This window comes from Canis lupus, chromosome X (genome assembly GCF_048164855.1).
Source record: "Canis lupus baileyi chromosome X, mCanLup2.hap1, whole genome shotgun sequence".
In the NCBI taxonomy this organism is placed as follows: domain Eukaryota; kingdom Metazoa; phylum Chordata; class Mammalia; order Carnivora; family Canidae; genus Canis; species Canis lupus.
The window spans coordinates 99,268,046-99,295,421 of record NC_132876.1 but is presented as its reverse complement, the minus strand read 5'-3'; the positions used below and the strand labels follow the sequence as shown (position 1 = coordinate 99,295,421).

The window sequence follows — 27,376 nt, the reverse complement described above, 5'->3', positions numbered from 1 at the left end:
CACCTATGACTCTTAGTGTGTCTCCTCATCCAAGATGGAAGCAGAATGGAACCTTCCAGCGTCCCCATCGGCATTCTACCTCCTTTCTCTTATTCTTGGTTTTCCTATTCTCTCTTGAGATCCATGCTATTAATTGGTTGATGTATTAAATTTCCTACAGCTTGGAGCCAGTTGTGCTTTTTTTAAGATTAAGAAATTGCCCCTTAGCTTCATGTTCAATAGATTTCTCTTTATCATGATTCTGTCTGAAAGAACGTAGAACATCCTGTGTGGCATTTCATCTGATCGGACTTTTTTTTTCTGTTGGTGACTGACGACTTCAGTTGCCTAATAGCTTTGAACACCTTTCCTCTCTACCTGCATTTTCACCCTAACATTGCAATATGTTTTTCAGGTTTTCAATTCAAGAACAGCCGAACTACTTAGTCATCACCAAGTGGAAATAAAACAAGAGTTTCCAAGAGAAGGGTACGTTCCCTGATTTACTATGTAAAGCTACCTTGTATTTATTAATCCATCTCACCTTACCTGCCCAGTGGCTTTGTAAGGTAAACTTGACCGAACCCCTCCTGAGAAGGCTTGAGAGATAGGTTTTAGTCAAGGAAAGAAGCAGTACCTCGGTGGCTCAGCAAAAACATATGGGTGATTGACGGCTTGGGAATTCAGTGACAGGAAAGGAAGTGATAATAAAGTAGCAAGGCAGATGAGCATTAAATAACAGAAATTCCACATTGACCTCGAAGGCATTTAGTTCTATGTCCATCCTTGGCAAACACTGCTTTGCTGATTGGAGTGTAAACATTCACATATCTTATCATCTAATGCTAAAATCACCCTTCTTGGAATAATGTGCATATGTAGTAGTTGTGATTAAATAGAATTCTAAGTATATTATTTAAAAGTTAATGATGTTTATGATACAAGTACTTTGAAAAATGGCAGCAGTTTCAATCAGCCATATATCTGCAGATTCTGCTCTTAGGAATTTATCCAAGAGAAATGAAAGCAGAAAGCATATGGCTATAGAAAGATATACATGAATGTTTATAGCAGCTTTGTTCATAATAGCCCAAACTGGAAACAACCCAAATGTCTGTCATCTGTAGAATGGATAACAGTGAAATACCATGAGGCAATTTTTAAAAAGTGAACTGATGCATGCTACAACATGGTTGATTTGTATTAATATCATGAAACATGAACAAAGCTGAACACAAAGGAATACACACTGCATGGCTGTATCTGAGATATAAGAAGAGACTAAGGTAATCTAAGATAATAGAAATCCAAAAATTGATTGCCTGTGGACTATGTGATTGACTTGAAAGAGGCATGAAAGAACTTTCAGGAGCAACAGAAATAATTCTGTATCTTGATTGGGATGGTGGTTAGATGGGGACATACATTTGTTAAAACTCAACAGATTATGTACTTTTGATCTATTTATTTTACTTAACAACTAAATGCAATTTAAGAAAGAGAAAAAAAACTTGATGCCCTACCAAATTTTAGTATTTCCTTTTCATGAAAAATGTTCTCCTGCATTTTAGAGAATTATTTTATTTTATTTTATTTTTATTTTTTTTTAAGGTTTTGTTTTTTTTTCATTCATGAGAGACACAGAGAGAGAGGGAGAGGCAGAGACATAGGCAGAGGGAGAAGCAGGCTCCCTGCAAGGATCCCGATTCGGGACTCAATCCCAGGACCCCAGGATCATGACCTGAGCCAAAGGCAGATGCTCAACCCCTGAGCCACCCAGGTGCCCCTCTCTCTAGAGTTATTTTAATAATGAAAGCTATTGATACCATACTAGCCTTAGAATGACTGTCCACAGGCCTAATCCCAGTGCAATATGGAGACAGCACCTAGGTCTTGAATGGACAAAAGTTAGAAATATGTGGAAGGAGCTTAAGTTTTTAGAAAAAGAATTTAGAGACTACTCAAAGCTCAGGAGAGCCAGGCAGGCTCAAGGAAGGCCAAGAAAAAAGGCATTTGGAATTCCCTTGGACTTCCAGATTGTAGGGTAGGATTTTTTAAATTTGGGTCCTTTCTACTTGTGGTTTTCCTCAATTGCCATTTTGGTTTTTTCCATACTTCTTTTCCTTGTCATTTATGATGAGCCTTTCATCTTTCTGAGGTCCTTGTACCTTACCAAAATGGCGCCAGGATTGGGTCTGAAAACTGGAAGCAATGCCTTGTCTACATGAAATAATTACTGGATGTAATTTAAATTTTTCCCCTAAATTCTCCCAAAATATTTTGGGAGAAAAATGGCAAAAGAGATTAGTATACTTCTTTTCAGAATTCCTTTTGCTTCACAAATAAATAAGTACATACACAAACAAGTAAGTAAATAAGTAGATCAGTCACTGCCCCCATCCCAAGAGTGATATATGTATCTCAATCTACTTAGAAATAGCTAGTGACTAGTGAAAACATGCAGTTGGCTTATCAAAATTCATCAAAAGTCACAGGATCTAAAGAATTGGGGAGCTAATTTTTTATTAGATTCGAAAATAATTATTTAAAAGTAGAGTATCTGCTATTTATGGTCTGCCATTGCTTGCCTTCTTTCAAATGAGTAATTACTATGTGAAGAATGAGAAAAATGTAAGGGAAATGGGCTTTTGTTTAAATCATTTCTTTGGAATACTGGTGATACTTTCCTTTGCTAATGTAATTTTCTTTGATTTGTGCACCTGCCACACCTTCATAAGCATACATATCTAGAGGAATAAGCTATGTTTATATTGCTTCCTTGTGGACTAACCAAATACATTCTTTTGTTCAAAGATGGGTGGAACAAGACCCTAAGGAAATTCTGCAGTCTGTCTATGAGTGTATAGAGAAAACATGTGAGAAACTTGGACAGCTCAATATTGATATTTCCAACATAAAAGGTATTTTTAATAGAATGTTTTTCTCCATGTATGATTATCTCAATTGAATTCAATCATTCATTCATTCAGCACATAGCCAAATACCTGTGCAATGGCAAGCATTTCTGTGCCAACTGAGGGAGTGACAATAAATGGGTAGATGAAATGTTCTCATGAAGCTTTCATTCCAGCGGATGTAAGAGCAGGCAAATGCAAGCTGATCTCAGGTCCTGGGAAGCCCTGTGCAGGGGCTAAAACTGAGTTGATACTGTAGGGTGGGCCCAGAGAGGCTTACTTTAGATTGAACAGCTAGAGAAGGCCTCTCTAAGAAGTTGACACTGTTGCCAAGGTCTCAAAAGCCGAAAGGGGCCCACCATGCAGATGGCTGGGAGAAGAATGTGTAAGGAAAAGGAAGCAGCATGTGCAAAGGTCCTGAGGTGGGAATACGCTTGGCCTATTTCTGGGTTGGAAAAAGACGAGTGTGTGAAAAGTGGAGAAAAGAAGGGTGAGGGTGGGGGTGGATCAGAGGTTTCAGTAGGAGCAGTAATCAGGGAAGCCAATAGGGCCTTGTCAGCCACAGTTAGGAATTTGGGTGCTATTCTTAGTATCACGGGAAGCCGGCAGTGAGAAGGTTTTAAGCAAGGTGACGGGATGACAGGATCTGACTTGCAGTTTAAAGACAACTTCCTCACTGCACTGTGGAGCCATGTGGGGGCGGACAGTAAAGGTCTGAGTGGCTGCTGTGGAAGTCCTGAGAAAGAGGATGGGGACCTGACTGGCAGTGGTAGCAGGGGAGGTGATTTGAGGGGGCAGAACTGAATGATACATTGGAATTCAGGGTAGTAGAGAGAGCAGTATTGTCAGGGGACGTGATTGGTCAAAGATGATGCTTGGGTTTTTGCTGGAGCCCCTAGATAGATTGGGGAACATGAGCGGTGGGGGGGGGGGGATGAAATGAAAGCATTTCACTTAGAGCATCTCCTTGAAATAACTGGAAGTGTTAGATTAGATTATTACAGGATCTGTATTAATTCCAAGTAGTTTATTGTTTTTGAAGATTTATTTATTTGAGAGAGTGAAAGAGAGTGCAAGAGCATGAGCGGGGAGGGTGGCAGAGGGACAGGGAGCATTCTCAAGCAGACTTGGAGCTGAGCAGCAAGCCCGATGCAGGGAACAATCCTACAACCCTGAAATCATGCCCGGAGCCAAAATCCAGTCAGTGGCTTAACCAACTGAGCCCTTGTAGGTAGTTTGACCCCAAGTAAGGGCAACCATCAATTGGTGGTAGTGGTGCCTTGATTCACATCATCTTGGCTATGAGATTTACCAGCACTCCTGAATTGAAGCTTTGATTGTTCATTTTGGTGGAGATGCTGGGGAGAAACTTTGAATTTTTTTTCAGACTTTGCTCTATTTGTATAAATAAAACTTACTTTTAAAAGACTGAATGGAGCATCTAGATGGCTCACTTGGTTAAGCATCTGACTCTTGGTTTCCACTTGGCTGGTGGACTTGAGCCTCATGCCGGGCTCTGTGCTCAGCGGGTAGTCTGCTTCGAATTCTCTCTGCCTCTCCTGCTCTGTTCTCTCTCTCTCTCTCTCTCTCTCTGTCTCAAATGGATCCATCTTTAAAAAAAGACTGAATGTTATCAAAATCACTTGTTCAGCAGACTCACATGCTGGGTATGCTAGGGAAACAGTGGAGCACAATAGGATTGTGCCACCAACAGCCAAGTGAGGGAAGCACATGTTAATGCTATCACAAATTAATGGAATATCCTACCCCGTTTGTCCCTATATCAATGTGGAAGTGTTTCAAACTTCTTTTAGAGTATCACTCACCAAGTTCTAGATGAGTTGTGCAAATCAAAGTGATGGTTGGTTGTGTCCTTGAATTGTTCTCCCAGGTTTTCCAGCCTCAATGACCTAAACATATAGGAGGCATTCAGTAGTACACTCCATTGTCAAAATATCTTATTACCAAAGACATGAAAAATCTATGTGGCTTATAAAGCCACACTCCATTGTCAAAATATCTTATTACCAAAGATAACTTCACAAACCACTTCACTTTTTTTTTCAAACCACTTCACTTTTTAGCTCTAGTGTAGCAAATAACTCTAGCTAAAAAGTGATTTATTTGTAGTCTTACCTATTAATCATTAAGAATTTATCATAGCTGGTTATATTTCTTTTAAAAAAATATTTTGCTTATTTTTTTAAAGATTTTATTTTTAAACAACATTTACAGCCCTCTGCACCCAGCATGGGGCTCTGACTCAAAACCCTGAGATCAAGAGTCAGATGCTCCCCTGATTGAGCCAGCCAGGTGCCAATCGCTGGTTGTTTTCTTTTGCAGAACCCAGTTTGGAGTTAGTTGTCCTCCACCAGAAACTTTATAGATTTCAGGTATGGATGAGCAATGTCTCCAAAATCAAAGTTCACTCAGTACAACAGCACATAGGAGTCCAAGACAAGTAAATAGGGGGCTGCTTTTCTTCTTAGAGTGGGCAGCTCTGTTTAAGCCTGCCATTGAACTGAAGGCGCTACAAAGTTCATCCTCATGTGGTAGAAGCAAAATATTACATACACTGCTTTAACACTGAGACTATAGGGGCCCCTGGCTGGCTTAATCAGTAGAGCATGCAACTCTTGAGCTTGGGGTCATGAATTTAAACCTCAGGTTGAGTTATGAAGATTACTTTAAAAAAATAAATTTTAAAAACTCAGGAGCATAAAATTTTCAGCTGCTAAATTCCCTTGTATCCAAAGTAGTTAAGTAGTTACCACACTATTGGAGAAAAGGGAAACCACCCCCCCACCCACTGCCTTGCCCTGCCAAACATCCACACACATTTCTGTCTTCTATCTACTCTCAGGGGGTCTCAGAAAGGTACCATATTCTCCAAAATAGCTTCCCAGCTGTGGCTGGATCTCATTTCCAATTGTTATAACGTGCCTCAAGCACACATCTTCCAGAGACTGTTTTTCTTAGAGCTTTACACCTCTTCCCATATGGCACTTTTAGTAGCCCCAGAGCCTTCCTCCAGGGTTCTTATTTCACTTTGGGTGGTTTTAGAGTTTTGGGGTTTTTTTTCCCCCTAAAAACTTGTTCCAATTATAAATTATGACTTTATTTTTATTTTTATTTATTTTTATTTTTTAAGATTTTATTTATTGATTTTTAAAGTGGGTTCTAGGCCCAACATGGGGCTTGAACTCAGTACCCTAAGATCAGAGTTGCATGCTCTACCAACTGAGCCAGCCAGGTGCCCTGATTTTATTTTTAAATAAGGATGCATACCATCCATAATTCTACCAACAATTATAACACCCTACAGTATTTCCAAAGTCTTTTTCTTTTTTTTTTTTTTAATTATTTTTTTAAATTTTTATTTATTTATGATAGTCACAGAGAGAGAGAGAGAGAGAGAGAGGCAGAGACACAGGCAGAGGGAGAAGCAGGCTCCATGCACCGGGAGCCCGACGTGGGATTCGATCCCGGGTCTCCAGGATCGCGCCCTGGGCCAAAGGCAGGCACTAAACCGCTGCGCCACCCAGGGATCCCCCAAAGTCTTTTTCTAAGTATATTTTCTTAACTATGATCATAGCTTTTCACAGGCAATATTAAGCAAAATTGAACCAGAGATTTTGAAGTTAGCATTTGACTAGCTAATTTTACTCGCAGCACTCACTGTCCAGAAAAATACCTCCTGAGAAAGAACATGCAGGTGAAGCTTGAACTTCCTAGATACAGTGTACTGCATTGGGTTTTATATATGCCAATGATGATAGTATCTGTAACTAAAAGACTGTGGGACCATGAAATTATACATACTTGAGACATGTAACTCTCATATGCTCCTAAGTGGGAGATAAACCAGGGTAGAGAATTACAGGACCTGAATATGTAATTCTGAGAAAGAAGGAATTAAAAATTAGGCACTATTTAGAGAAGCATGTGTGCTGGGATTGGCAAAAAAAGTTTTGTTTTTATTTAAATTTAATTAACATATTGTATTACTAGTTTCAGAGGTAGAATTTAGTAGAGTTGTTTTTTAAAGATTATTTGAGTGGGGGGGTGCCTGGGTGGCTCAGTTAGCTAGGCGTTTGCCTTTTTGGCTCAGGTTATGATTCTGGAGTCTCAGGATCAAGGCCCACATAGGGCTCCCTGCTCTGCAGGGAGTTTGCTTCTCCCTCTGCTCCTCACCCAACTCGTTCTCTCTCTCTCCCTCTCTCTCTCTCTCTCTGTCCTCCAAATAAATAAATAAATAATAAAATCTTTTTTAAAAAAGTATTTGAGAGAGAGCATGTGCACACACAAACACGAGTGGGGGGGGGGGCGAGCAGAGGGAGAAAGAGAGAAGCTGACTCCCCACTGAGCACAGAGCTCATCATGGTGCTCAGTCTCACAATCCTGAGATCATGACCTGAGCTGAAATCAAGAGTCTACTGCTCAAGAAACTGAGCCACCCAGGTACCCCAGAAAAGTTTTCTTTTTTTTAAGATTTTTATTTATTCATGAAAGATAGGAGAAGCAGGCTCCCAATGGGGAGCCTGAAGCAGAATTTGATCCCAGGACCCCAGGATCACGAACCAAAGGCAGACGCTCAACCACTGAGCCACTCAGATGCCCCTAGAAAAGTTTTCTTTAAAAAAAAACAAAAACAAAAAGGGTGCCTGGCTGGCCCCGTAGGTAGAGCATGTGAGTCTTGATCTCAGGGCCATGAGTTCAAGCCCCACATAAAACAAACCTTAAAAAAATACAGAGGATTTTAGGGTAAAATAGATGTTGGAACACTGAAAAAGTTCAGAAGAACTACATAAAGCCTGCATGCGCTGGGGAGAAATCAGTAATGGAGATGTGTTTATGGCAGCAGGAGAATCCTAAGAAGCTATTTCGCTGGACTTTGATCGTCTGCAAGAAAAGCAATTTTACTTAGGACAAAGGAACCGAATTAAGATAAAAGGAAAAGAAAGAGTGGTCAGGGAGGAATCTGTGACCAATGAGTCAGATAGAAATAGCTCTCAATTACATTCTGAATGTAAGTTAGAATGAGGCAATAAAGAAAGGTAGCCCAAAGGACGTAGGATAGTGACTCAGAGACTGTGGCTAAGCGAGCAGCCAGTCTATTTATGGAAAATTAATGTAGTAGGGAAAAATAGGAGATTTTACTGGACTATGAATTCATTGTGATCTCACAGTGTAAAGTTGTCACAGAACTATTATGTTCACAGTATTCCAATTTAGCAGTCTGTTGCTGAGGTCCAACTGAGTTCTCTGGTCTCTGTATTGTGTCCACAGTGCTGCCGGGAAATTCCTTTATGAGTCCTGCTTAGCTCAGTCCCATTCTCTGCAACTAATAGTTCACTCTCTCCTCAGCAATATTGATGAGAATGAGGGGTACCTGCTGGCTCAGTCAGTTAAGTGACCAACTCCTGGTTTCCGCTCAGGTGGTAATCTCATGGTTTGTGGGATCAAGCCCTGTGTCGGCTCTGAGCTCAGTGTGGCGTCTGCTTGAGTCTCTTTCTGCCCCTCCCGCTCGTGCTTTTTCTTACTCTAAAATAAATTAATTAAAAATAATATTTTAACAATGAACGGAAGCAGTAAGAAACATTTATTGAGCAGTTATTATGTGCCAAGCACTGTTGTAATACGTAGTAACTCACTGTAACCCTGTTAGGTGGGAACTATTCTCTAATTTACAGAAGATAAAACAGATTGAGATCCAGGGTCCTGCTGCTAGGAAACAGGAATTTGAATTTGAACCCCAGCAGTCTGGCTTCAGAACCTGAGCTCTAATTGAATGATGCCCCAAACTCATGATCCTAATTTGCTTGACCCCATTTGAGCAGATAACCTTGTGTGCTACTTCACAGAGAACATTGAGGCTCTGGGGCCTTAATTCCTCATTTCCTTTCCCCATACTTGGATAAAGGTTATTTAGATGAACTGTTAGCCGGACTACCTAAAAACAAAATAAATAAATGAAAGGGTGGAAGTTACAACTGATACCAAAGAAATACAAAGCATCGTAAGAGAATGCTATGAACAATTCTAGGTAAATAAATTGGACAACCTAGAAGAAATTGATACATTCCTGGAAACCTACACTCTTCCCAGACTGAATCACAAAGGTATAGAAAATCAGAATAGGCCAAACATTAGCAAGGAGTTTGTTTTTTTGTTTGTTTGTTTGTTTGTTTTTTATTTTTTTTAGCAAGGAGTTTGAATCAGTAATCAAAAACTAAACTAAATTGAGCTAAAAAGCTTACTGCACAGCAAAGGAAACCATCAACAAAATAAGCAACCTACTAAATGGGAAAATATATTTGCAAATCATTTATCTGATAAGGGGTTAATACCAAAGCTACAAAGAATCCATACAACTCAATAGCAAACAGATAGTCTGATTAAAAAATGATCACAGGACCCAAATGTCTTTTTTCCAGAGAAGTCATACACATGGCCAATAGGCACCTGAAAAAATGCTCATCATCGCTCATTTTCAGGCAAATGTAAATCAAAATCCCAATGAAATAATCACACCACACCTATCAGAATAGCTATTCTCAAAACTGTGACAACTGTTGGTGAGGTTGTGGAGGAAAGGGAACCCTCGTGCACTGTTAGTGGGAATGCAAACTGGTGCAGCCAACTGTGGAAAACAGTATGGAGGTTTCTCCAAAAACTAAAAACAGAACTACCATATGATCCAGCAATTTTACTTCTGGGTATTTATCCAAAGAAAATGAAAACACTAATTCAAAAAGATAAATACACCCCTATGTTCATTGCAGTGACTCACAATAGCCAAGATATGTAAACAACCAAAGTGTCCTTTGATGGACGAATATACAATGGAATATTATTCAGTCATAAAATGAAATCTTGTCATTTGTGACAACATGGATGGACCTTAAGGGTATGCTAAGTGAAATAAGTCAGACAGGAAGACAAATGCTGTAGGACTTTACTTTTATGTGGAATTTTAAAAACAACATGAACAAAACAAAACTCATAGGTGCAGAGATCAGATTGGTGGTTGCTGGGGGGAGGGCCCAAAATGGGAGAAGGGAGTTGAGGTACAAACTTCAGTCATAAAATAAGTAAGTCATGGGGATATGATGTGCAGCATGATGACTATAGTCAACAATATTGTATTGCATATTATGTAACTTTGTATGGTGACAAGAGGATACTAGATTTACTGTGATCTCTGCAGTGTATCCAGTCATTATGTTGTATACTTGAAACTAATGTTTTGTGTCAACTATGTACCTTAATAAAAAGTATGTAGCTCATTTTCCACAGGCCAGTTTTCATTGCTCTCTATTACATATAAAATCCCCTTACAGTAAAGTCTAATTACTTTTTAGTTTAGATTCTAGTGTATGGTTTTAAAAATAAACTGTTGTTTTGAGCTTTAAAACAAAGATTATTTAGAACAAGGGAACTATTGGTTCCCCCTCAACTCTGTGCTATTCAGAACATTCCAGTTATGTTTTATTCTAGGTATACAATTTGAACAATCTGGACAGAAAGTTGTGTGTTCCTAGGGGAGGTGGTCAAGGGACTTTCAGTCATACCACGTGGAAGGGGGCCTGGCTGGCTCAGTCAGTAGAACATCTGACTCTTGATCTTAGGGTTGTGAGCTTGAGCCCCATGCCGGGCATAGGGATTACTTAAAATAAAAATAAACCATACCATATGGTGGGAGCAGTAGAAGGAAATTGGACTGTTTAGCTTATATAGGGGAAAAGAAGACCTGAGGGACCATACAACTGCCTCAAGTTCATGAAAAACTCACATATAAAAGTATTAATCTTATTGCATGTATCTCCAAAGACTGTAGCTAAGATCTGTAGGTGAGAGCTACAAGGAAGAGGATTTTTTTAAAAAAACAAAGTTGTGAATAAAGATTGGTCTGCCTCGAGAGGTACTGAGTATTTTGTCACTAGAAGTGCTGTCTGAATGGTCACATGAGGAGTCGTTTTGGGGGAAATTTAATCGGAAGACCTGTCTATTATTGATTATGTAGCCTTTAAAGTCGGTCTTCACCTTACATTCTGAAAGAGTTCAATACTTCAGGCCAGTGTGTTCAACCCAGGCTGCACAGTAGAATCACTCGGGGAACTTTAAGGAAAAATAGTAATGCTCAGATCCTACTCCGTCTGTTAAATTGGAATGTTTGGGTCATGGCCTGGGCATTGATGTTTTTTTTAAAGCTCTCCAGTTGATTCTAATGTACAGCCAAGTCTGAGAACCTGTGAGTTAGCTGAATCAAGCTGAATTGAGTAAAATGGTATGGATTAGTGTTTTACTTATAGTAACTGTAACTATGGCATTTGAGTCCTATGAAGGTCAGTATAATGTAAATGCCATTACATGTTGTATTTAAGCCTGATTCAAATTCATATGTCTTACAACATACTCAAATATGAGAACAAAACAATTCCCAAAGAACCACCATAGGAGGTTGCCCAGCCTGAAGGATTTTATCTGTTTTCTTAAAATGCAGGTGCATGCATGCACAGAGAGAGAAATCGCTTATAGCAATTAGTAAATAAATGGATGAGATGATTGTTGGTCTCCTTAGAATAATAAATTGGGCACTGTAAATTTGGACTTAGTGCATTCCCTTTTTTATAAGGTAACCTGGGAGCCTTTCATTTGGATATTGATCTGGGTTCATTTTGTGCTGGTGGTGAGGCAGGAAGCAGTCTGTAGAAATAAAAAGAAGCTCTTGACAGTGGGTGTTTACTTTTCCTGGAGCCACTCACAGACAATATATTCAGTACCACGACAAAAGTGCCAAATGTTTTTTCAAACTGTTATGTTTAGTTATGCCTATTAAAAAGAAAACATGAGAACTATTCTCCTGAAGTAGTTTTCTACTTGTTTAATTTGTACTCCCTTCTGTTTAATTTTCTCTTTCAAGCTATTGGTGTCAGTAACCAGAGGGAAACCACTGTAGTCTGGGACAAGTTAACTGGAGAGCCACTCTACAATGCTGTGGGTAAGCTGTTATTCATGGATGTCAAATGAGAGGCCTTTCTCCACTTGCAGACACTGTCACCCTGAAAGGTCTGGCTGAGAAAGCATGTGGTCATGTTTCCTAGACTCAGATGGGATGGGCACGTATAGTCCTCTAAGAAATCAGTTTTTAGGTATTTACCATCTTCTGGTATTTATTCACATCTTGAATTAACTTTTCCCCTTGTTTCCTCCTTTTCTTGATTATTTGTATCATACAAATGGTTCAGTGTTGCCCGAACTGTTTCATGGTCCCTGTTGCTTTTGAAACCTAAAAGAGATCCCGCCTCCTCCCCTTAAAAATCGAAATTACACATGTTCACATACCTATCTCTATAAAGTACTTGTGTACTTGTTTTCCCATCTGGTAATTTGAATGGACTCACCTGAGGTTCTGAAAATAAAATCTCAAAATTTTAGCTCCTTCCGCTACACATTTGGCTATTTCAACTGGGGTTCCAAAACTCAAAATCTCAAATACACCAACATTAGCTATTACATCTTACTTAAATGTTAAATGACCATGAGCGTATTGTAGTATTCTCTTAGCACATGACATTAGGTACTAAATGACACTGTCATTTGCTAAAAGGAAACTTCTGTTGTAAATACACAGTCACTAAAACACATCATTCTGTTCACAAATAACAAAACACAATTTTTTGTCAATAAAATACCAGGTTGTGAGGTGTGGAATGGAGGTAGAAATTGTCAGAGATGGTATGATTTTTAGAGTGAGCTATTTTTACTTTATAGTTACTTTAATATTGATTGGAAGAAAGTGATCTTTGAGCAGAAAATACACTAAAACGGTGCCTGGTAAGAGTAGCATAAAACCTTTGGAAATAATCTTTGTAAAAAATTAGATATTTGCTGTAATTGTGTTATTAGAGACAATTTAGTATATCTTCGGTACTTTGTTTAAAAAAATTAAAGACTCAAAAAATGTCAATTGTAACTATAGGTCCTGTTACACAAAAGTACACGTTTTAAATCTTTATTTTGTTCTCATTCTCATGAGCAAATCATTTTGAATATAAGCAAAGCAGGATATTACAGTTTTAATGACTGATACCTAGGGGGTATTCTTTCATGGATCACTATTAGCCAACATCTTGAACTAGTTAGGTTTTGCTTTTTTTCCCCATGGGGGAAAAGGATGGACCTTCTCAAAACAACCAGAAAGTTCCTGTTAAACTCTAAACTTTGAATTGTAAAAATGCAACTTTGGACTTTGAGTTGTCATTTTAAAATAATGCAACTAGCTTAGTGGAAGTTATAGTAAAAGATTTAAGTAAATATTTCACCAGAAATAACTTTGTTTTCTGATTTGCTTATGTAGTCATTTCCTTTTCTTCTACCTTTGTCCCTCTGTGCCCCATCCTATGTGCTTTTCAGTATTAATTTCTACTGCACCTATGGGATATGAGGAATTTTTTCTTTTTTTTCTTTTTTTAAAAAGATTTTATTTATTTATTCAGAGAGAGAGAGAGCGGCAGAGACATAGGCAGAGGGAGAAGCAGGCACCATACAGAGAGCCTGATGTGGGACTCGATCCCGGGTCTCCAGGATCACACCCTGGGCTGCAGGCGGCGCTAAACTGCTGCCCGAGGAATTTTTTTTCAATACTGAACCATGCACATGTCTTGAGAACCTCTTATGTTTGGTGCTATACTACATGTGTTATGGAGACTATGAGTTATTGGGCAGTTTTATAAGAGGCTAACACAAAATTAGGGAATAGTTGATAAGCTATGTTGATAAAATGAATAGGAATTAGAGGAAGTACACGTTAGTATGGATTTTGAATTTTGGGCATACTTCTGCAGGAGCTTGAACTCCATTTTAGGGCTTGTAGAATGTGTTGGATTATATTAGGAAAAGGGAATATTGAAGGCTAGTGTGAACAAGCGATGAAGGTGAAAATGTCTATACAATATTTCACCAAAGAGTGAAGAGACTGATCAGATTCGTGGGTAGGATGGCTTCTTTATTAGTTTTAATAAAACTAGCAGTGATAATAATGCTCAGTAAGTGCTAACATTACTGTGTACTAAGGATTTTGCTAAACACTTCATCCCTATTATTTAATCTCAATGACCCTGAAGCAGGTTTTACTTGCCTTTTCTTACAAACGAATTAGGGGGGTGGAGGGGGCAGCTACATACCTTGTCCAAGGCCGTATAGCTGTAAATAGAGGTAAAGCCACAGTTTGAACATAAACCTCTAACCCCAAAGCCTATTTTGGATAAAAAGGGGTTGGGGAGGATATAGAAGGCACTGAAAGCCATGCGCTGGGTAACATGGGACAAAATGAGTAATAAAGGAGAATGTACCTTCCCTTATGGAGGAATGGGTTGGTTCAAATGTACCTTTCTACTGAGAACAGTTCAAGAAGTTAGACAAAACAAAACTCTGTCTGAGGGACTTGAAGGCTACCAAGGCAGTGAGGAATTATAGGACCAAGATCCAGGAGAGAAGGAAAGCCTAGAGAGATAAACCTGGCATTCAGTGCTGCTTATTCCCTAGAAATACTGGTAGATTCTAAAAGGAGTATCTGAGGCTAAGCAGCATTTTCATTTCAAAAGGCAGTCAGGCTGCCATGGGTAGAGATGAATAGGGGCAAAATCCTAGACTTTTGATTGTGATTGTGATGGGCCAACCCAAAAAGTGAAGTAAACTGGAAATACTCTGTCACAGGAAGTAAAGCCCAGATTCAAGTAATTTAAAGCACTGAGCAGATTATGATGATCTAAGATTGCTAATGCTCTTAGCCTAACTCCCTTTCAGAAACAAAAATGAACCCTTTTTGGAGGAAGATTATCTCTAGAGTTTTTCATATATGATTTCTAGTTTTCTACTAAAAAAAAGAATCAAGCATACAAAACATGACTAAAAACCAACAGAAACAACCTTAAAAACCAACCCATAGGAAATCCCGATATTAGACTTCTCAGTCTTTAAAGTAATACATGTTCAAGGAATTGCTTGACAAAATTAATCACCTTAGCCAAGAGTTGGGAATTTAAAAATAGAAATTCTGGAGCTGTGTTAAAAACTCAGTTGATGAGTTTCGCAAAAGATTAGACACAGCTGGAGATGAATCAGTAAACTGGGAGAGAGACCAGAAGTAAATATCCAGACTAGAGCACAGAGAGATAAAGGTTTAGAAAACAGAGAAGAATCTAGGAGAAAGATGGAGTAAGGTGAGGAGGTCTAATATATTTGTCACTGGAGTCCCAGGAGAAGAGGAAAGAGAAATGATAAGGTTTTTCAAAACTGATGAAAGCTATCACAGATTCAAGAAGCACTGTGATTCCCAGGCAAGATAAATACAGAAAGCCATATATAAATATACGAAGAGACCTGAAGATAAAAAGAAAAATGTTTACGTAGCCAGAGGATATGACCTTCAGGAGTGCCACACTGACTTTCAATTGATTTCTCAATGGAAACAAAGTAAGTCAGAATACAATAGAATGAAATCTCTAAAATGCTTTATGACTATAACTTCCACCTAGGATTCTATACCTGTGAAAATATTCTTACATAATTAAGGTGAAATATAAAGGCAAAGACAAACAAAAAAACAGAAATCATTGCAAGCAAACCCCCACTGAAAGAAAAACTAAGCACTTTTTTCATGTAGAAGGGAAATGGTCTCACCCAGGAGTTTGGCAATGTTATAAGGAATGTAAAGCTCTAGAAAGGGTCAGTCTAAATGAATTTTGATGGCATGAAACAATAACATCTTATGATGTTCAAAATACATTAAGTATTAAAATGCACGGCAGCAGTTGTACATGAAAGGAATTTGGGGCAGACGAGTCTAAACTGTTTTCTGGTCCTTGTATCGTCAAGGATGCGTGTTGCAATAATTTCGGGGAAACAATGAGAGTAAAATAATGTGTAATTAACAAGCTTATAAAGGGGAAATACTGAATGATTTTTTTAAAAAAAGGCAAGGAAAGAATAAGAAATGGGAAACAGGAAGGAAGGACATATAGAAAGCATTTAAATCCAAATATGTAGATAAGTATATGAAAAAGGACAAGATTTGTTTCTCCACCATAAATTCTGGCAAAGCGGTTGAGACTGCTAATCAGTGGATGGGATTAGTGCCAAGACATTGGAGAGAAGGCAAGCTGGAGAGACCTTTCAGAGGAAAGATATCACCTGTATGTTTATAAATCAGATGGGGCATAAAGATAAGGTGGGGGGGGGGCAGGGGAGACAGAGCTGCAGATTTTTAGCCTGAGAGAACAGAAGGAAATATTTAAGGAGTGCCAGCCTGGGAGAAGAATGGCTTGCTTCTTTGAACGAGGTGAGTATTGGACTTGTAATCAAAGCTCATTTACGGGCAATTAAGTTTGTGGCTCTTTTATAAAGAGATTGTTCAGATGTAAGATGGAGACTTAAAGTCGGCACCGGACAGTCGCAGTTTATTATCGATGACTATAGGAATGAATGTAAATTCAACAAAAGTCAAAGAACCCTTCTGGGTACAGGTTCTGTAATGAGCCCTAGGCATCTAGTGACAAACCAGGCAGGCCCGGTGCTTGCCTTTGTGTCTCAGAGGGCCAAGGAGGGGAATCTGGAAGTAAAAAGGAGGAAGGCAGATAGAAAAGGAGGAGAGAGGAGGAGTAATTGCCTGAGAAGGGAAGCCACTCCGTCATGCCAAGGATAGATTCCGCCTCCAATTTTATGTCACCCGGGAAAATGCTAAGGTGTCATACCTCCATGCAAGTCTCAGTTGAGAACATCAACATAATATTAAATCTTCGGCAGCTTTCTCTTAACACAAGGTGGGGTTGGTGGAAACAGAATCAGATTTTCACATATCTTTGTCTTTGAGCTTCGTCTTTGTTTATATCACAGCCTGTGGATTTTATTCTCTCTCCTCTCTCTTTGTCCCTCTGTCACTCTAGTCCTGTCCTCCTCTTCATCTCCCTCTTTACTCACTCAATTATGTAACTGATGAGCAGTGTTTGCTATAGACAGGCCAATGAGAGAAGCAGTCTACACTTCTCTTTTTAAAAATTGCTTTTTTTATGTGGTCTTCTTGTTTATGGCCCAAGGCATCTGTGATAAGCAATCAGCTCACTCATCCCCAGTACCAGGACAGAGGTAGGAAGCCTTCAGGGTCCTATTTGTGGATCTGAAATACACTTGATGAAGAAGTTAAAGACTAAGAAAGCCTATTTTTTTCTTGCTTCCAATAAAAGTGTGTGTGTTTACTGACGTCTTTTATAACAGTTATAAGCACAGAAAAAAAAAAACATTTAAATCTGTCCATTGAGGCACCGATGGCTAGTTCCATACAGTTTTAGAATTTGTGTGCTAATTGTGTGGTGGGCGAGGTAAACATTGGTGTGGTACCTAAAATAGAGCAGTGTCACTTTGCATCACTGCTCTGCGGTCACTGTGCCCTGATGCAGCCGTTGATTCTGATGGCCCGGGTGGACTGCAGGAGCTTTGTGGCCCTGGATCCTTTGACTGTCTTCACTCATCCTTGCGAGGCTTTTTTCTCTCCCTCTTATCATTCCCTTCATCAGTATTCTTTTCCAAGGACTTCCCTGCACCCCAATCCCTACTACTTTTCTAAGCCTTTTCCTCCCAAAACCAGTTCTTATTAGTGGTCTAGAGACCTTGCAATCTCCTAAGAATTAGTGAAAGAAAGGTTGGGGTTTACAAATACACCAAAGACGAAACTGAACACAACTACAACTGCACAGCCAAGCCCAAAACCACTGAAGTGGTAGGAAAAGGCTTGGATCAGTGATGTTTAATATCTTCGTGTGCAATTTCACTGATGCTGCCAGTGAAACATTCTGGCCTAACGAGGATGGCCCAACTGTTTTTCTGTCCTTCTTGGACAGTTTTTGTCACTCTGTTACTTAAACTTGATGAGTGTGCATGGCAAGCCTAAGTGCAATATGACCTTGCTACAGTAGCTTTCTGTAGAGCATAATTCATGATGTAATATAAAAATATGCATATTAAAGACTAATATCCAGAGAGGCAAGAGTCACTGATTTGAGACCCTTAGTATATGAAAGAAAACCACTAACAAGAATAATTTGTCCTCAATTTTTCTTTATTTAAATGGTATTGCAAACATTTATTTCTAAGATGTTGGATTTAAAGTATCCTGTGGGGCTCCTGACTGGCTCAGTCAGTGGAACATGTGACTCTTGTTCATGGGGTTATAAATTCGAGCCTCATGTTAGGTGTAGAGATTACTTCAATAAAATCTTCAAATAAAATAAAAATAGGGGCCCCTGAGTGGTTCAGTTGATTGAGCGTCTGACTTGATTTCTGCTCAGGTCGTGAGATCAAGCCCCATGCTGGCTCTGCACTTGATAAGAGTCTGCTTGTCTTTATCCCTCTCTGCTCCTCCTCCCACACTCTCCCTCTCTCAAATAAATAAAAAAAATAAAATATTAAAAAAAATAAAGTTCCTATATAGCTCTTCATGCAGTGTTGCAGTTGTAAACATTGATCATCCTTTTTGTCTTTTTTAGTTTTTACATACTGGTTAACCCCGGGCCAATGATTAAACCCGTGTAATCATCTGTCAAGATCTGAAGGAACCTTGAGCTCAACTTTTTTTTAACCTTTTCTGGAACTGGATTATGTTTCAGAGTATCAGCATGAAAAAAAAACCATAAATGGCAAGCTACCTAAAATTTGGAAGCACACTTGTCTTGAAACAACAAAAGTGTGGTTTTGTTTTTATTGCTGTGCTTTGGAAGGGAGCAAATTTTTTTTTACTTTTGTAAAAATCTGGAATATTCAGCTTGATCAAGATATACTTAATTTCTCCTTATTTCGAGTCCTTTATTACAAAATTCTTTGAATGCCTTACATTTCCTTCAATCCAGGGTAAAAAAGAAAATTTCTGTGTATTTTGCAATTGATAAATTCTTCAACTCTGGCCAATTTAAAGAGAAACTGAATCTGATTTCAACTTTGAAGTTTCTGATCTTTAATATTTCTTTATATTCTGTTTAAGACTTTGAATTCATTCTGGCTTATCTGTGTCGTAGTGGTTTCATGCTGGATTCAGACTGTGGGTTTAAATCCTGGCTTTTCCACTTACTACCATTCTGTACCTGTTCTCTCAGTTAAATTGGAGAAATTGAAAGTGTGAACCTCCTAGGCATGAGGTAAAAAGAAGTGAGTTAATATGTGTAGAGTTCCTAGCAAATTAGAAGGCTTCAGTAAGTGTTAGCCATGGCCACTGTTCTGAACTGGCTGATAGTCTTTTTACAATTCAGGAATGCCAGATGGAATGATTGATTTATACATGACAGGTGTTCTTCGGAGAAATGCAAAGCTTACCTGGGTCACAGACACCTGTGTCAGTCATCAGCATTCCAGCATTTATTCACCCAAGAGCTGAAATACTTTTCAGCCCCAAGGTGTGGCACATATATGTTTTAAATCACCCCCCTCCCTAATGCTCCATTTTTCTTTTGGCCCCAGGTGATTTCTGAAAATGCCATCAGGTGAGGGACAGTCATCGATTATAGTCTCTTCTCCTTGGCAAGTGACCTCTTGCCCAGCTTAATTAATAGCTTAACTTTTGGCAAGTGATAACACATAGCAATTAAATCTGGTTTACTATTATCCTCTCTCGTGGGGGAAGCAAGCTGATAGTACTTTGTGTAACCGTCAGCAGTCCTTGCTTAGGGCGTGCTCTGTAACCTGGGGCCTCACCTTCGGGTCACTTCCCATCAGGCTGGTAGCTCCACACAGTCAGCCCTCTCAGAGATGTATTATTTGCCTTTGCTTCTAGTCCATTGAAAAACTCAGATGATTTCTAGTTAATTTTCAATTTTTTTCTTAGGTACTTTTCCCTTCTATTTTTATGACTAACCAAAAATGATGCAAATTTAAGTATTCTGAAAGTCATTTCTTCCTCTGTACTGTCACTGCATCTCCAAACTGACCCTGGTCTGTGGGCATTGAGGTAACTGCATATCTCTTCACTCTTAAAACTTTGGTTTTTCAGACCAGACTAAATCTAAACAGAGCTGTATTTTGGTTGCGACTTTATTTAATACAAATGAAAGTTTATCTTGTCATCCAACTGGGTTTAAAAAAAAAACTTTCTCATTTCATGGTTTGAACCATTTAAATCAGATTTACTGGGTCTGAATAAGGGACATGCCTTATAAAAAGCAGGCTGTATGGTGTTCTGGACTCCCTAGCATCTATTTTCCTTCTTTTTTTGTTTTTTTTCCAAATTACTTTAGAACTTAGAAGTTCCTGTTCCCTCTAGCCACGTTTTTCCTGTTTGTGGTGGTGGGCTTCACCTCCTGCTAACCCTACCACGGAAGTGCTTTCTTGGGGCCTTGCCTTCCCAAAGCAGCCTTTTCACGTCTCCCTATAAATCACCCCAACAGAGATTGTGGCACACTCCTTAGCGTTCCTTTCTAAGGAACAGTCCATGACCTTTCGATTCAGATTCACTGGTCGCTGGTCAGGTGAGCAGTCAGTAACCGGCGGAGCCACTTTTCTAAGGAGGGTACAGATACGTTGCCAGGTAGGGAAGACTCATCCTGAAGTACAAGCACATATTACCTGGTCTTTGTCCTCATGGGTGAAGTCCCCCGAACTGGAGAATCTGACCCGACTGCCTTCGTTTCCTTTCTACTCCTTGGCTCTTCCTTTCTTTTTCTATGCTCAAATGCATAGAAAATGTTTGTTCTGATTAACTCGCCCAAGTGATCTGCCATTTCCTAAGTGGTCAGCGAGACAACACAGACCTTGAATCTGGCCACCTCTAGCATGAATTGCCATTATTTCTCCTAATGCTCCAGCTGCTCCAGTTTCTCCTGGTCCTTCAGATCCAGTTGCCGCCGTCCCCTCTGGCTCTGCAGTTCCAGCTGCTGGCACTTCCTCAGGTATCTGGCGCTCCGGCCCCTGCTCACTCCCGGCCTTCCGACCCAGACCCAGACACGTGATGGGGGAAATTGACCACCGCTGCTGGATCTGGATCTGGCACTTCTTTTGATTGTTCTCAGAAATCACCTCCACCGGGGGCACAGTCCTCCAGCTTGGGGTCTTCTCTTTGGCTTTTGGTCTCTTCGTCTGCAAATCTAATTCTGCCATCTTAGCTTCTTTAATGAGTTTTCTAATTTTTTTTGTTCTTAATTCAATTAATTTTTGAGCATTTGTGAATTGTTTGGTAGTGTATCAACCACTGACATTTTTCTCCTTGGCAGTTGTACTAATTCATTCCATGTATTCTAATTGCCTTAAACTCTGGGGCTATAAAAACAAAGTGAATCTGCCAGCCTTCTGTGATGGTGGAATAATGGTGGGAGAGGGACTACGGACACCATCTAGTCTCACTGCCTTATTTTATATTCAGGAAATCTAAGCCACGAGAGGTGAAATAACTTGCTTAAGTCACATAACTTGCTGGTGGCAAAATCAGAAGACCTAGAACTTTGGTCTCCTGATTTCATGCCCAGTGTTTTGACTCTTTTTGGTGAGGGATTGATTCTGTGGATTCCACTGTGGAGACTTCCAAGCTCTCAAGTGAAGAGTAAAGTGTCCAGTTATGTAAGTGGTCCTTGTCCAGGAGCAATAGAGTCGCAGAGCCACTGGAACTCCGGGGAACCACCTGGTCATCAGTTTGTCATTTTGTTTTTAAAGAAATAACTGGAACAAATTCTATATCCTAAATACCATGCCCTAGAAAAGAGCTTCTCAAGTTCTAGTATAACACTGAATAACTTGGGATGCCCCTAACAAAAATAGACTCGGGCCTTCCTTGCCTAGACCTGCAACTAGAATCCTGCAAAGTAGGGCTTGGAATGTGTGATTTCAAATTTTTCCAGGGGATTCTGGTATGCTTTCTGGGTAAGGACCACTGCTGTGGAGTCTAGCAGTGTTTCTTAAAGGGTGGGCACCTATTTATTTTTTTTAAGATTTTATTTATTTATTCATGAGAGACACAGAGAGAGGCAGAGAGACAAGCAGACTTCCTGTGGGGATCCCGATGCAGGACTTGATTCCAGGACCCAGGGATCATGACCTGAGCCAAAGGCAGATGCTCAACCACTGAGCCACCCAGGTGCCTCTGGCTGGCACATTTAAAAGACATATTTCTGGGCTCCCTCCCTGGACCTACTTTTCTAGAATATCAGGGAATGGGGTCCATCTTTAAGCTCCTTAGTATAGTAACTCTTTACATTAAAATACAGAAAAGCCCTGATCTAGGAGGCTTTGAGCCATTAAACAGCCTAGAACAATGACTTTCAGGTCCTTTGTTCATGTCTCTTAATAAGAAAGCTATTTTATATCATGATTCATCAAACTCCCATAACTAAAACAAAAGTTTCACAAGTCCATTCTTAGCCTTTCTGAGTTCAGTGAACTCTCTTATCATTCTAATCCATCCTATTTCATTTTTTTAAAAGTAAGTAGTTGAATCACACTTGATTGATTTTAAACCCCCCAGCCCGGTGTAGCTCGAAACACTGAGAATTGAGATGTGTTTGTTGATTCTACCTGTCATAGACTCAAACTTTCTCTCTGGAATTCCTCTCCTTTTCCCAATTAGTCCTGCTAGTACCTGCTGGGGTTGCTTGCCTAATGAGGAAGGTCTGCTTTTGCCACAGTCATGCAATCCCGCCCCTGTGTGCAAAGTGGACTGCCTCGGTTCCCTGAGCATGGGGGTGCTTGCCCACTCCATGCTGCTGCTGCTAATGAGCTTATATCAATCACAATGCAAGTAATAGAAAACTCAACCCTCACTAAATAAAGTAAAACAATTTTTTAAAGTAATTCTTTAGTTCCTGGAACCAGCAATGCAACAGTAGCTTAGTTCAGGTGCTAATTCTAGACTCAGACAATATGACCTGGATTCCCCACAAATCTTTTTCTGGGATGGCTCCAGATGTGGCCAGTTCAGCTCCTCTCTTCATGGGGACAGGAGTCCCAGCCACACACTGCCTAGTAGAGCTGAGGAGAGGGGCCCTGTCAGACTGAGCACAAACCTCCATTGGGCTGATTAGACTCCACTCTCTACTGAATCAGTCACCAGGATCGGGACATGATGCTGGAGCTACGGGTAGGGTCAGATCTCCGGCAAACCACATGGCTGAGGATGAGGGAGAGACCATTTCCTGAAGAGAATTTGAGATACTTCCCAGGAGCAAGAGGAATACGTGGTGGGCGGCAAATGCAGGTGTGCTGTATAGGCCATGCATTCCCCTGGTGTTCCTCTCTGTCTTCTCTTTCCTCAGTTGTGAGGAGCCTTTTCTCACTGCTTTTCACACCTGTGGAAACCAGTCTATTGTCCTGAAGTAGCCACTGTCAAAATCAAGCTCAGGCAGCCCTCGGGGGAAATGACAGTTGAGGTAATTAGAAAGAACTGATTAAAACTCACTACAGAAAAGAACTGGTTTTTAAATGAAACGACAGGAATAGTCTAGTTAAGGGTGAACCAAACTATGCACTTAAGTGGCCAGCATTCACGTGTGCAGTGGGCAAGCCTGTTTTATCTTCCCTGGTGCCCTGTAAATAAACTATGGGCCTGAGGCTTTTCAGGAGGCATCTGAGCACAGTCCGTGCCAAAAATAATCTGTTAGTGACTACTAACAGATTAAAAGTGATAGAAATTAAGTACAAAACTTAAATCTGACAAAGAAAAGTCAGCTGACCTATTGGTTACCTTTCACAGTTGCTTTAGGTGATACCTTTTCTTTCTCAGGCCTTCTGTCATGAAGCAGAACAGAAATATTTTCTACTAGAGGATCTGAAAGTGGATGATAGTTACTTAGTATAAATAATGATCTCTTAAAACAGATTTTTTTACAATCTAGTGTGAAGCAAGAATGCTGACCTTTAAACAATTCTTTTAACAATTCTGGCTTCTAGCCTACTTTTGCAATGGAAGAGTTTAACGTACATAAGCATTTCATATATAAGAAACTGAATCTTAACTTTTTCCTTCAATAAATAGTACCAGGTTCTCTGCTTTGTCACAAATTGCTCCCAAGTTTTCTAAAATACCTGCTTTATACCCAGTATGGTGATCCTGAGCTATGTATCCTGCCCCGGCGACTAGCCTGCCGAGCATTTAGACTTTGTCTTTACTCATGTATTCTTAGAAAATTCTTATCCAAAACATTTTTTCATTGTTTTTTTTTCTATAAAAAGGATACAAAATAAGTACCTTAAGGTTTGTATTACTCTCCTAACTTGGTCTGTAATTTGGCATAAAAGCTTTAAATTCTTCCTCATAAATTTATTCTTTTTTCTAACAATATACCCATTCATTTCTAATTTTCTAATTTCTATCTTTTGAAACCTCTAGCATTTTAATTGCTTACGGAAACTAATCAGTATCCTATCCTTGACAATGATTTCATTAAGATCTGATTTTTTTAAACGAAGTTTTTCATATATGTTATTATATTTTGGTCTATAGTGTGGCTTGATCTAAGAACCCAGTCTACCGTTGAGAATCTTAGTAAGAGAATTCCAGGAAATAATAACTTTGTCAAGGTAAGAGATCTCTTTAAAAGTATACTATAAGAATGCTTGTTTAAAAAAAGGGTTTAGAGATTTCAACTGAAAGACTATTTGGGCCTTACATCCTTTTGCATAATAGTTAATTGATACATTTTACAGACTATTTCTCTGCTGACAATTGAGGACAGCTCAAGTATTTACCTTCCTGTCTTCATGCCTTAAGGTGGATTAGAGCATTCATATTCTGAGGTTGATAGGCTGGAGGGGATTATAAAATAGTGTCCTAGTGGCTTAAACCATACTCCCTCATGTTTTCTTCTATCTGTCAAAGAAAGTTCTGGATGCTTTTTACTTTTTAGGCATCTAGATTCAGGGAGAAAAAGTTAAAAGACACTAGCCCCTCACTGAACTCCTTTTCCACTTTCTTCCTATGAAGAAGGCTGATAAAAAGTGCCTGTATTTCAGTCTATATGTAGAGCTCTCTTCAGTTAAGTGGAGAGAATTTTTGAAATAGGCAAGGTATTTTTCTTAGGAAGATCAAGGCCCACTTCTAACATCCAAAGGAAGTTCTCTTTTTTTGGTTTATCCCCTTTATATTTATTTGTCAGTGGGACTCTTAGGACAGTGGTTCTTGGTTCTGAAACAAATCCCATTAATTGTAGCAATTTAACAAACCATTCCCTGCCTTTGCCCTGGGAATAACTTCAGGCTAGTCCTGAATATACCCTTACCCATTTCCTATTCTGTTCTTCCTTGTCACCCTGCCCAACCCTTACCCCCACCTCCAGCTGCACTTGCTTCAAGGGGTACATGTTTTTCTCTTCAATGCCATTTTAGTCAACTTCTACACTTGCTACCTAAATCATTCAAATGGGATATTATCGACTACCTCACTGTTGGCTTTGTGTGATGACCCTTGGTCCTTCAAATCAAAGAGGAATAATCCCATATATTATTTCCTTTCATTATTTTTGAGTATTGATTTTATTTTTTTTTTCTAGGAAAGCTAGAAAACCATGAGTTAAAAGAGTCTTAAAGAGTGCATTAAACTATTAAATGGTTGGTTTGAATCTTTCTACCAAACATATCCATAGCAGATAAGAAGGAAAAAGGTATCACTTTCTGTACTTAGGTAATAAATCAAGAGACTAAGGATTAGGGGAGGGGAGAAAGAGTTGCATTATTTTGGTGTATATATCTTCTTAGCCACTTTCATCAGCCCTTGTAAATATATTTGGTGTTTAATATACTAACAGAAATAATAGTTGAACCTGATCCATTCTCAAGGAAGATTGATAAGCCCATATGTATCTTATATTTACCATTTATCCTTTATTCAATACATCCTCTCTTTATTTAATGTACTAGCTGAGTTTTTAGGCAACTACTTTCTTATAGATAGTGACTCACTATTGCTTTCATCTGGCATGTCCTTGAGCTCTACTTTATTCTTCACTTATGATATTTGAATATGTATGTGTTTATGTATATATCACTTAGAATATATATTTTTTACACATATAAGTATATTGTTGTTAAGCCTTCTATATTAAAACAAATTTTCTAGTTATGGTCATTAGTTTATGATGCGATATGCTCTCTGATTTTTAATAGTTTAAAATATCACTTTCATGAACTAGAAAATGAAAAAGCAGAGTTTCAGACTGGGTTCTGCATGTAATACTCATCACAAAAGCTAACATCTACGTGTTCACTATCTAGATTACAGGGTGTTGTGTCATTTAATTCTCTTTACCTTGCAACGTGGATGCTCTTTGAACTGCAAACATATCATGTTGATCTTTGTTCATGAACATGCCTTCCTGTGCCACAAGATAGGAAAAATTTTTTTATCCATAATACCATGAGATTGACTTTTGGGCCGTTGAATATTTTGTGATTTGTGGAGTTTGTTGGTTTGGTGTTTTATTTTTTAAACTGTTCGGAATTTAATTTGCTGGCTGAATTTCATAACTGTTTTTAGTCCAAGACAGGCCTTCCACTTAGCACTTACTTCAGTGCCGTGAAACTTCGTTGGCTCCTTGACAATGTGAGAAAAGTTCAAAAGGCTGTTGAAGAAGATAGAGCTCTTTTTGGGACCATTGATTCATGGCTTATTTGGGTACGTTTAAATAGAATGTATGTATGGAGAAAGTTTTTCAGAAATTTTTTAGACTGGCTTGCCTACTCTCTGTTTTGTACTAAGAGTTCAAGCTTTTTTTAAGGTTTATTCATTTATTTGTTGGCTGGGGGGCGGGGGGGGGGCTTGTGTGCATGCGTGAGTGGGGTTGGGGGAGGGACAGAGGGAGAGGGAGGGAGAGAATCTTAAGCCGTCTCCATGCCCAGCCTGGAACTGATGCCAGTTTGATCTCCCAACCCTGAGATCATGACCAGAGCCAAAATTAAGAGTCAGACACTCAACCAACTGAGCCACCCAGGCACCCTGAATTCAGACTTTTTCATTGGCAAAATTATTAAGAAAAGTCACTCAAGAGACAGCAGAACATTTCAGCCTCCATTTAAGAGACATTTTTGCCTACTTCCTCCTTATTTTTCTTGCTTTATTTTCATAAAAATGGAGGGTGATTACCAAAACCACATCTCATATCTATTATCTTTAGAATAAGTAATTTAAGTAATTAGTAATTTAGGTAGTCTTTTTCTCTTGCCTTTCATAAGCTCTTTTCCAGTGGTCATTTCTTAAAAGAAGTAACAATTTAACATCATAGAACATCTATGTGACTTTTATCATTTGCTTTCAGCATTGCACAGCTGTCTCTAATTAAGCCATAATACGAAAAATCATAGTGGGATTTCAATGTATAATCTTTTTGCCTAAGCTGAACACAGAAGAGTAGAAACTCACATTTTAGACGTTTCCCAGAGTTATCTTAAAAGTGCATGTTCTGGGATCCCTGGGTGGCGCAGCGGTTTGGCGCCTGCCTTTGGCCCAGGGCGCGATCCTG

The 27,376-nt window shown here is 39.2% G+C and overlaps 1 protein-coding gene across 7 annotated transcripts in view; it reads left to right on the top strand.

Moving 5' to 3' along the window:
• Positions 1 to 27,376, top strand: part of GK (glycerol kinase) — a 77,402-nt gene that overhangs the window by 9,986 nt on the left and 40,040 nt on the right. For 5 of the 7 annotated variants that reach the window (XM_072817230.1, XM_072817228.1, XM_072817233.1 and 2 more), the window contains exons 2-7: positions 395 to 468; positions 2,794 to 2,900; positions 11,821 to 11,898; positions 20,744 to 20,827; positions 24,367 to 24,443; positions 26,395 to 26,532. In XM_072817230.1, coding sequence (XP_072673331.1) covers positions 395 to 468; positions 2,794 to 2,900; positions 11,821 to 11,898; positions 20,744 to 20,827; positions 24,367 to 24,443; positions 26,395 to 26,532 — 558 coding nt within the window. The remainder of the gene's footprint in view (positions 1 to 394; positions 469 to 2,793; positions 2,901 to 11,820; positions 11,899 to 20,743; positions 20,828 to 24,366; positions 24,444 to 26,394; positions 26,533 to 27,376) is intronic. The other 2 variants (XM_072817234.1, XM_072817231.1) reach the window with 1 other exon arrangement.